Genomic DNA, 11,814 nt, shown 5'->3' with positions numbered 1-11,814 from the left:
GCATTTCTTAATTAAATTGAGTAGAATTCTGTTTTCCTTGAAAGAAAGCATTTATTTTGATCTGTAATCAACAGGCCTAATTTAAGTTTTCTGACAAGAGGCAGATTAAATTTTAAAGAGAATACCAACCAATTTAACATTTCATACAACCTATGTCAAAGTTTATAGTCTAGAGTAACTCTTTTTAGCTTGTGCCCTTTAAAGTTAAGTGATACCCACATAGTATGGGGGTCAACCATTTTTCTTGTAAACTCAGGATGAAATACGTTATATTTACATTAAAAACTGGAACAACTAGCAAGACTACAATTGAGTCAGTGGGAAATATTTTCTACCCCATAAATGACCTTGTGATCCCATCAATTTGTATCACGACCCCTAGTGGGGTCGCAACCTCCAGGTTGACAAATTTAACAAGTCCATCAGAAACCTTTTGCTATATGGTAGGCTACTCTTTTCACACATAAAGTGTCTATTGCTTATTTAATATTATGCTTAGCCCCCATTGGGATACTTTTAAATTAAAGGATGAATATAGTTTTTGTATGAGTTTTATGACGTACCTAATATGTCATATTATTATTATATATACAGTATATATACTGTATACATTATTCAAGTTTCAAGTTCTTTATTGTCACATGCACAACAATTACAGTGAAGCAGTCATTGGCAATGAAATTCTTAGTTCTCAGGCACCCTCCAAAAACGCTCATACAAATATGTATTCAAAAATCATGCAATTAGAATCTAAGACATAAAGACATACAATAGTGCATATGTTAAAATATAGGAATATAATATATAATAAAATATAATACTGTGGTAGACAGGTGTAGAGTAATGGTAAAATGTATATTGCATACTGTAATATAAACAGGTTGTATGTACAGGATGTAAAAACAGTAGGATATATTCTGTATATACTGTGATATGTGCAGGTATAAACAGGTAGTAATATATATATGGAACAAGTGGAAGTAACCAGGTAAGTAAACAAGTGCCAGTGCAGTAGAATATGTAGGCCTATGTACAGTACCAGTAGACCAGTATGGCAGTAGTATAAAGTAGTTTAGAGTGTAAAGAGACACCCATGTATCAGTGCGGTGCGAGTAAAGTCCCATAGTGAGGAGGAGCTCAAGAGTTCAACAGTCTTATGGCCTGGGGATGATGCTGTCCCTGAGCTTGGTGGTGAGGGACTGGATGCTGGCAGCAGACAGAACATTTTGTGGCTCAGGAGATTGGGATCTCTATTGTTATTTCTGTCTATTCTGTACACATGACATCTATTGCATGTCTGTCTCAACCTCTGAAGATGTGAGATGTTTAACTGTTTAATATAAATCCAATAACAGTTCATAATAATGAGTTTTAATTAAAACGTTTTTTTAACTATTTCGCAGTTTATTGGTTTATTAACGTATTTTATTCATTTTCTATTCAATATTAAATACTTTGGGGTTCCATATTACCGTTGTATGAGTAGATATTAATGTGACCGGGAGTAGGTTAAACCTGGCTCCTCCGCACCATTGGGGGGCGCGTGTCTGCTGTAAATAAATGCCATCGTGGGTTGACGAGGGCCGCCCAGCCATGTTGAGGAGTCTGTCAAGCAAACTACAGCCCGCCATTGTGTAGAAACCAGGCTCTGTAGAGAGATAGTGGTGCTTGGCTGAAACTCTTCAATAGCTAGACCAATTCTACACCCTGCCGCTTTTATTTAGGAGTAAATACAGTTACACAGGTTCCGGGGGGGAAAGACATGTCAGCCAGCAGCCTTCTTGAACAGGTAAAGAGAGGTATTTTCTGAACATTTACGAGGGCCAAATTTCTCAGCATCGCGACGGCTAGCGAGGATAGCTTAGCTCAGAGGCAGCGGCTGTGGCTCAGTAGTGCAGTAGGCCTGACCACCTGCTAAAGGAACTGACTGCTGAAAATATATCTTCATATATTTTTCCCCTTCCTCTCTTCTCATAAATCAAACCTTCATGAATCACCTGGACCCAATCCAGAGACCGAAAGGCCAAGCTAATAAAGGTAAGAACAAAAATTGTCTAATATTATCGACTTGGGTTGAGTGAATGCGGATCTTTTTACGTGCGGTGCGCTTTGAAAAAATTGCGTGCGCGGATGCGATAGCTTGTCTCCTAGCTGCCTGGCAAATAGGCCTGTCTATGTAAGTTGTAAATATTTTTGCATTTAATTTCCACTTCATTGAAACACAAAACTACGTTGTGTTTCATAAGAGTGCGCTTGGCCCTTTACTCGCTATTCGTGAGTTTCCTTTACATCGCTGAAATAACACTAGTAAGGTTCCCACAGTTAGCATTAGCTATCTCTTCACTAGCTAACGTTAAATGGCAACATGATACACATCAGCATCCTTTTCCTGGTTGTACTTGCAACGCTTTTTATTGCACTGACAGGTGCGAGAATACACTCTTACTACTCAGTCTCTCTCTATATCGGTCACTGTAAAATATTTTTGCAGTGTTAAGCTACAGGTGCCATCCAATCACGCTGGCCACTCGGCTAATGTTAGCCAAGTCCGTCATGTTGAAAGGACTCTTGGCGCTCGTTAACATGGAGACGCTGCGCACTGCATGCAGCTAACCACATAGCTAGCGTGCTAACGTTAGCTGGTTGCTAAGTTAACCCAAAATGACACGTCTTCCGACATGCTTTTCCTGTGTCCAAATGGGCCTCGCGCTTTCCTGTCATCATGCAGTACAGACTGTAATGTTAGATAACATGTATTTGCTAACCTGCTTGTATTTTAATTGAACTTGTCCATGTCCTGAAAAGCTCTCAAAGAATCCCATGTAACCCAACACAGTAACGTCAGCTAACGTCATAACAAAAAACACTCTGAAACTTGTGAAAACAAACCAGGGGACACTGGTCCACCTGCACTAAACGTACAACAAATCTGCTCTGGAACTATCACTAATGGTGTAAACTATCATATATATTAATTGGTCAATTTTGATGAGGAAATCTGAATGTTTTTAGTGTTTTGTGCTGTTCAGATATGTAACCAGTGCCAAGTGCATTTAATTATTCAGTTCACTGGGGCTGATTCATCTCTATTATGCAAGTTTGTGCTGTGTAATCTGAAGCATATTGAGCAGTTAGAGTATGTGATGTCTTTTCATGCTCAGTTTAGTGTCTTTGCCTCTGACACTCATAAATAATAGCAGGGAGTGGTTTTGTTATGTAACAAGTGGGGATGATGCTGATGTAAAATGACTGATAATGTAATGTATTTCAGCACTCACATCTCTGTAGTCACACACACCTGTATGCTCTGTTTACATCAGTGTTGTTTTCTTTTCAGTGCAAAACGGAGCTGTGACCCAAAAGGATACTTTGAATGACGATGAGTTTGAGCCTTACCTGAACACTCAGGCCAGACAGGTAAGCTTTTACTGACCGGTCTTTGCCAACAGGTGCTGCTTTTCAGTTGAATTACTTTAATTATCAAAGGCCAACGTATCGTCAAGTTATCAAAAGGCTTAAGTACCTTCAAGTTAGTTTTTGTTTTTGGTTAAGTATAAATCTTTTAATTTCTGCCTATCTAATGATCAAAGTGGAATTCATAAATAAAACAGGTTGTAACTTTGTCCTGGACTTCAGTAGTTCACCTTTTTATTTTAAGTGTGTTGATTTTTTTTTTTTTTTTTTCATCTTTGTATGGTTATTCTAAGTATATCCTAGAAAAGGGTATCTTAATTTGTAAAATAAGTAGCATGTGTCTGAATATAACCGTAGTGATGGCCTAATCGCCTGGGTCAATCTATAAATCCTTGATTAATCCCAATACCGACCTTACAGTTTGGCTCAGAACAACCCTAATATTGCTACCTTGGTACAGGGCTCCAGACTAACTTTTTTTTTTTTACCACTGTCCCAAAGTGAATGTAAACCATCCCAAAATCAAAATGTTGTTTCTTTACTTTGTTAGTGTTATCTATAGTTGTTAGTGGCATAATATAAACACCATTAAAATGTTGAGGAATTCGAAGAAATTGGCTTAAAACAAAACCTGAAAAAATATCTATAAACTGTCAAACAGATTTTTAACAAACTAAATGGGACACAACTTAGTAACACAGCAGGCGTTTACGTCACCACGATCACATGGCCCATACAAACACAAACAAGTCAAGAGAGATTGATTGACAGAGAACTGATGAATGTCATTCAGGCTTACATAAAATCATATTGTGAACATTACTTGAAAATACCAAAACTAGGAAAGCTACAATGGCTTTTACCCTGTAGGCTGACATTGTTGTTTGTTTTGTCAGCTGACAGTTATGTGGCTGCTGCCTGGCTGACAGATTACAATCTATTCAAACAGTTTTCCCGGCCCTTACTGTTAAGTGGTGCACCAGCACACTGAAATGGAACGGACCCAGTGTTTAGCTCCATTAGCTGTAAACCCACCTGCCAATTTCAACACTGATTTGTTGTTCACAATGTAGCAATATCAGGGGAAAAATAATATACTCACACACCACCAGGTTAGCATCTGGCTAAAGTTAGCTAGCTAGTAGCAAGCAGCTGGCTAGACTGTTTCAATCAAATGATGTGCTCGATCTCTAACCAGCGCATCGTATTTGCAATATCCTGCCACCAAGCCCTTTCATCCCGGGGAAGATCTCTGTTCATCCCAAACACATTTTCTATCAACGACAGGATGCAATTAGTCTCGAGCCCTGACTTGGTATAATGTATTTTTGGTTGATTTTTTTTTTTTTTTTTTTAGATGTGGGATTATCCAGGTTATTAAAGTGTAATAATCAGTCTCTTGCTGCATGTACAACATATACAGAGTCAGTATATTACAAAACCCTCTAATTTGTTGATTAGTTTCAGAACTTATTTTCCTCTTAGAATATTAACCACAGGCCTTGGAAGTTAAGAGATATATTGTTGACTTTTTCGTAACAACTCAAAAGAATTTCTCTACCAGAAGATTAATATAGACACTTGTGGACTGCCTTGTTTCAGTGGCCTTGAGGCCTCTCTTTATTTCTTTTTTATGTGTGTGTGCACAGCCTTGCTTTTTGCATTACTGAGGAATATGGGAAGAACTTAAGGATGTGCAGCTGGAATGAGCGCTTTTGTTGATTAACTAGTTTTCAGTGGCCTTGGATTTTATTTTTTATAGATGGAGTTCCCCTTGTGCAGTAACAGACACACTGCCTGTGAAGTGAGCTGTAGAGGGAAATGTCTGCATTTTCCTTCACTCAGAAGAATGCACCATCCTTTTGTAAAAGAGACTATTAGACTTTTTTTCTTATTGTATAGTTCAGTGCTATGCATTTACAGACCTCCATGATGATGATGATCATTATAATAATAATTAATAATGATGATTATGATGACAAGAATTCAGTTTTATCTTGTCTTCGTCTGTCTTTTTGGATCTACAAGAAGAAAGTACACGCATGTAAAACAGAAGATTATGTTAACAATGTTGTTAACTTTCTGTTTATCAATTCAATTTGAGTATGTTGTTGCAAATAACAGTTTTGTTTTTTTACTGTTTGTTTACATCTGGTCACTAAAACTAATTATTTTTCTATTTAGAGCAATGCCTATACGGCCATGTCGGACTCGTACATGCCCAGCTACTACAGCCCCTCCATAGGATTTTCCTACTCCCTAAATGAGGCAGCATGGTCCACAGGTGGGGACCCTCCTATGCCTTACCTGGCCTCCTATGGACAGCTAAGCAATGGGGAGCCCCACTACCTCCCGGACGCTATGTTTGGCCAGCCAGGCCCCCTGGGGAGCAACCCTTTCCTGGGTCAGCATGGTTTCAATTTCTTCCCCAGTGGCATCGACTTCTCGGCATGGGGCAATAGCAGCTCTCAGGGACAGTCGGGGACACCGCAGAGCTCTGGCTACAGCAGCAGCTATGCCTATGCTCCCAGCTCACTTGGGGGTGCCATGATTGATGGACAGTCCCCATTTGCACCTGCTGCCAATGAGCCCCTTAACAAGGCACCTGGTATGAACAGCCTTGACCAGGGCATGGCAGGGCTAAAGATCGGTGGTGCCGCTCCTGGTGGTAATGGGGACATGACTCCTAAGGTGGTTGGCTCTGGCTTACCTGGTGGGGGTCCCCTTGGCCCTGTATCATCTGTAGGACCTCCCAGCATGCCTCCTGTCTCAATTGCCCCTGCCAAGCCCGCCTCCTGGGCCGATATTGCCAGCAAGCCAGCCAAGCCTCAACCCAAGCTGAAAACCAAGGGTGGCATGGCTGGTGCCAATTTGCCTCCTCCGCCCATTAAACACAACATGGACATCGGCACTTGGGACAACAAGGGCACCATGCCTAAAGCTGCCACACCTCAGCAGGTGCCCCCTATTCCCAGCAATGGGCAGCCGCCCAATCAGGCTTCCCCACAGCCTGGAGCTACTGCTGCAGGGAACCCACAAATGCCCCTCAGCAATGGACAGCTGGTACCACCTGTTTCCCAGATGGGACAGCATCAGCTACCACCCAGTGGGCAACCAGGTATGGCTCCGATGCCCCAGCCTCCTCTCTCCCAGGGTCCTCCTCCCCCAAGCCAACAACAGCAACCTTCTCAACCTACTCGTTGGGTTCCTCCACGGAACCGGGCCAATGGATTTGGGGAGGCCAGTGGGAGCGGTACAGGGCAGTCACCTCCCACCTCCTCTGGTGTGGGTGTGGTTCCTGGGGTCCCCTCTGAGCCTCACCCAGTCTTAGAGAAGTTGCGCATGGTCAACAATTATAACCCCAAGGACTTTGACTGGAATCCCAAGCAGGGCCGGGTGTTTATCATCAAGAGCTACTCCGAGGATGACATCCACCGCTCCATCAAGTATAACATCTGGTGCAGCACGGAGCACGGCAACAAGAGGCTCGATGCGGCTTACCGTTCATTGGGTGGCAAAGGGCCGCTTTATCTGCTGTTCAGTGTCAATGGTAGTGGTCACTTCTGCGGTGTAGCAGAGATGCGCTCACCCGTGGACTACAACACGTCTGCTGGCGTGTGGTCGCAGGACAAGTGGAAGGGTCGTTTTGACGTTCGCTGGATCTTTGTTAAGGACGTTCCCAACAGTCAGCTAAGGCACATTCGACTGGAGAACAACGAAAACAAGCCAGTGACCAACTCTCGGGACACACAGGAGGTACCACTGGACAAGGCCAGGCAGGTGCTAAAGATCATCGCTGGATATAAACACACCACTTCCATCTTCGATGACTTTTCTCACTACGAGAAGCGTCAGGAGGAAGAAGAGTGTGTGAAAAAGGTAACAAAGTTACTGTTGAATAAAGTGAATGATAAAACGGATGAATGAAAAAAGACTGCTCTGCTAAACTTATGTTGAAAAAGGTGCAGTATATGAAGCCAGTTTGGATGTGTGAGTGCATGTACAGCCTTTCTAATTGCATTACAAAAGAATACGGGAACATCTCAAGGATTTACAGCTGGAGATCTTTGTCAGAATTCAGTGTGATTGTACACAGTAGGATATTTTGTGGTTTTTCACTGTGGTATGTGTTCTACCTGTTTGATCACTCATGTATTGCTCCGCTTTTGAAATAGAATAACAGACAGAAGTATGAACACCAGAAATACTTACTTAGTAATATTTACTCAAAGCTAATATGATGAAATGGAAATATTCAGTGGATCACAAGAGAACATATCTCAAAATTGAATTGATTAATTTGTATTGTGGTTTAGTTGTTTCATTTTGAAGGCTGTATCAGGGGTATCTGTCCCTAATTTCAAAACTTACTAAAACATTGTGCAGCCTCCTGAAGATGTGTGAAATGTATTTTTTTATGTCTTATGTCTGAACACACATTTTGGTATTGGGTGAAATCTGTTGTTTAGCTTATTTTGTGTTGAACTGTCAACATCAACATGAGGAACAAAAATAGAGTAAATGTGTTGCAGCTCACATAATTTAGTGATACTTGTTTTCAGTGTATTTCTTATTAATTGTGAAACGGGTACCATTTTAATATTGGGGTTTTGATGTCCTGCACTGCTGTATTACACATTCTATAATGTTTTACCTGACAGGGGCAACGTAAAGGTTCTATATGTAACTTTCAGAAAACCCTTGTTTAATAATAACACTTTTTGGCCATTAAGTGAACTGCAGTCATCACACTGATGCTTGCACTCTGTAGGCGCAAGCGAGCATCATCTTAGGCATTGGCCAAAAGTGACAGACACGAGACTGAACGCTGAAATGAACACTGAATGCCGGAAAATAACTTACAATCATATTTAGAATAACGTTACTATCTGTAATGTTGCTATATTTTATTTGGACTATTGGCTCCATGATACTAACTAGCTTGATGTTTGCAAATCACCTCATCAGCCAACACCAGACCCACCATGCAGCCAAGCCCAGCTTAGTTTAGGTTACAGTTAGCTAGTTGGCCACCCCTGCCTTGCATCGCTCTTGGCTGGTAGAAAGCAATCGTTATGCACTTTTTGCTTTGTACCATTACATAATTTATTGTTGGCTAAAATCGACACTGTCTTAATACATAAGTTAGTATCATGGATCACATTAGCTGGTAAAGTTATTTGGCTTGCTAGCCAAATAACACATCCAGTCACATAGTATTTTGCTAGCGATAACGTTAGTGAGCAAGCAAGCTCTTACATATGGCACCTGTTGTTGTTTTTTTTTGTTTTTGTTTTTTTTAAGAGATAAGTATGCCAAGACATAATGCTGGCTTACCTTCCTTAACCAGCTCGTTAACCTTCTGTAAATAGCCATTATTTGCCTACTTGCTATTGGATGTAGAAAAGCTTGTTATTCTCTAGATATAGAAACATTTATCTTCCAGTGTGTTGTGATGTTGGTTGGTTCATACCAAGAACTGTTTTAGTTGGATCTTTATATTTACTCCACTGTATCTTTGTATATTTGAGGAATGCTATAGAGGCATAGTGTATAAGCCACAAAAACGTGCTGCTTAAAGGTTACTGTGCTTAAAAGCCAGGAAACATGAGCTCTAGGAACAAGTGAGTTGGTCAGTATTCCTATTTTAAAATATTCAGTTTATATTACTTTTTTTCCCCCGAAATACTGGCTTTATCTGCTGCTTGCTTTCTCACACAGCCAGCAAGCAAGACATCTGTACATAAATGAGTGTAGCAGCTATAATTGTGCAGTCTTTAACATATTCATTTACATTTTTATTTTGCAATTGTATAACTGTTCTTTTCAGGTATTCATTTAAGAAATGTGAAATACTGTGATTTTCATCTTACAAAACAAAATAGAAAAACGAATGACCAGCAGTTTTCCAAAACTGTTGAATTATGTATCTTAAGAGTTGTTCTTCTGCCAACACCCATACTTGAGAACCTTTAAATAACTTGACCATGTTATTGACAGCATAGTGATGGATACAAGAGATGAACTGTCAATATATGAAACTTCAAATAACTCTTTATCCAGAGCATGCATTGTTTAATTTAAAGTATTACTTGGCAGATTAATAATTGGTTAATGTAAACGTTAAACGGTTTTAGATTTGGTGCCTATGTGATTTCTTTATGCAGAGTTGTCTATATTTTAGCTTTTGATCACGAGTGTAATGCAAAATTGGCAGACTTAAAATTGTCTGCTGTTCCAAAATCTCGACTGGTTTCTAAGAAATATTTTTGGTCGAAATTGTGACAAAGATCTGGTTTTAAGTATCGTGACTTGACTGTTTTGAATCTGTTCCGGTTACGCTCAGTTTTCATTCTATGTGACAGGTGGAGGTCCAAGGCAGTGAGCCATATCCCAGCAACCCAAGCAACAGGAGTCATTACAGGCTTCAGGTAACTTCATTTACCTGTCACCATATGCAGAAGTTGTTCACATGTTGTTGTTTTGATACTTGATGGATACTGTTTGAACTCTTTTCAGATTCATATCAAGTCATTGGAGTTCATGAATGTTGATCAGAAATCAAGCATCTAAAAGCTGTATCTGAACTGTTCTTTTATAGTTGGGCAAGAGTTACCCTATGCATAATGAGCAAATTTTAATAAAATGGAAGCCAGACAAGATGTGTACATTTGGTTTAATCAAAGACTGAACCAGAGGAATTTGTAGCAATCTGGGTCAACTATAGTTTGAAAATACAAATATTGTTTGTTATTCTGTTTAACTCGCTGTCACTTTGATTATGTTCTAGGAGCGCCAAGGACGAGTCAAGTAACAGTTGGTGCTTTGGTCAAAAGACTGCAATGGCCCCCCCTAAAGCCCTGTCCACCCCATTACATCATTACATCCAGATCTCTAAGAAATTCTAATAGGGGTGAAGAATTAACCAAGGACAAAAAAACTAAATGAAGACTTTCTTGATTTCTTTTGACTTTAAAGACTTACTTCGAACTTGTAGTAAAAAGAAAAGGAAACGATTATTCATAGGACTACAACTAAATGCATAGCATCCTTAGGTGAAATCTTTTTTTGCCCCACCCCATTCCACTACATATGCTTTTTCCCCTTGTATGCTGCTTTCTTTTTTAAATGAAAGGATCATCCTCTGTTTTTATGGTCCAAGAGCAAGTCTGTAATTCTCACACAAACACACAAATCCATTAGAAATTTGTAGTGTTGGCTTATAATAGTGTCCCAAAGTCAAGAATGGGCCGTTTGTCTCATTTTCTTTGTAAACCCCCTTCGCCCTCCTGTCTTCTGAGGATGCTCACATCTTCAACCAGGACCCAGTGGAGTTTCCTCAGTGGATTTTCATCGTAGGTGGGTGTCAACTACGCTCACTCCAGAATCTATTTCATACATGCTTGCCATGTTTGTGTTTGAGAGGACTGCAGATCTTCAGAATGGCCCTCTATTTTGTTTTCGCATGTGTTGGACGGAGTGTGTGGGGAAGGTAGGATCTGGAGAGGAAGACTAGGGAAGGGGGGTCCAGAGTTTGAAAGCAGAAGAAATGTTAAGTTGATGCGCCTTGCTCAGTGTATAATTTTATGGTCTAAAAAAATTGGGGCCCTCTGTTAACAGTCTTCATTGGACTTTATTTACCCCTCTCTTTCTGTCTCTTGGACAAGTTAATTCATTGTTGCTTTGGGCTGCTTTCTTGATTTTTGTTTTCTCCTTCCTCAGTTTTCTAAAGACAGTGATGCGAGTGGCCTTGCCCCCACTCTTTCTATTAATCAGTTCAAAAGTAATAAATGTGGTATATTCAGCAGAACTGGTGTGCATTCCCCTTGTTTGACTGTGTAAAGCAATTTTGTCATGCAGCGTGTCTGTGCATTATTTTCATCTGTTTTCCTTTTCCCAGATGGGTATATGTATGAATGTTTTTCTGCTAACCTTCATATTCAGCCCGTCCACTCTCCATTCTGACTTCAGTTTTCACCACTGTACCCTGCATTTCCTACCTCCACTTTTCCAAACCTGCCTTGTCCTTCACACTCCCGTTTCTGACTGCTCAGCCAACTATACATACTATAATATCACATTCAGCTTCCACCATTTTCAGAATGTCATTGTTGGTGAAAAAAAAAAAAAAAACGCAAGGTCCTCTTTCAGAACTACTGGCTTTTATTTGTGGCATAATAAAGATGCTTCACAAAGTGGTGTGTGGGTTTTTCTCCATTTATTAGATTATTTTTTTCTTTAGTCACGTGGGTGGACGGTTGTACCTGTCTACTTATTTTGTATCCTTTTCCTTACAGCAGGCGGAACGTAATACCTGTTTGGATATCCTCAATGCGTAAAACCTGTTTTTACCATGCTGTAGACTACTTCATCTGCTATGTGATGTAGCCATCTAAAACA

General features: G+C 40.2%; 1 protein-coding gene across 1 annotated transcript; it reads left to right on the top strand.

The window, feature by feature from the left end:
* Positions 1-1,565: 1,565 nt before the first annotated feature.
* Positions 1,566-11,609, top strand: ythdf2 (YTH N(6)-methyladenosine RNA binding protein 2). The gene is made up of 6 exons (XM_044166080.1): positions 1,566-1,789; positions 2,013-2,037; positions 3,338-3,417; positions 5,599-7,293; positions 9,780-9,845; positions 10,205-11,609. The coding sequence occupies exons 1-6, from the start codon at positions 1,763-1,765 to the stop codon at positions 10,226-10,228; spliced, it is 1,917 nt and encodes a 638-aa protein (XP_044022015.1). The 5' UTR covers positions 1,566-1,762; the 3' UTR covers positions 10,229-11,609.
* Positions 11,610-11,814: the final 205 nt, after the last annotated feature.

This window comes from Siniperca chuatsi, linkage group LG15, assembly GCF_020085105.1.
Source record: "Siniperca chuatsi isolate FFG_IHB_CAS linkage group LG15, ASM2008510v1, whole genome shotgun sequence".
In the NCBI taxonomy this organism is placed as follows: domain Eukaryota; kingdom Metazoa; phylum Chordata; class Actinopteri; order Centrarchiformes; family Sinipercidae; genus Siniperca; species Siniperca chuatsi.
Note: the sequence above shows the minus strand (reverse complement) of the source record. Positions and strands in the feature narration are given on the sequence as shown.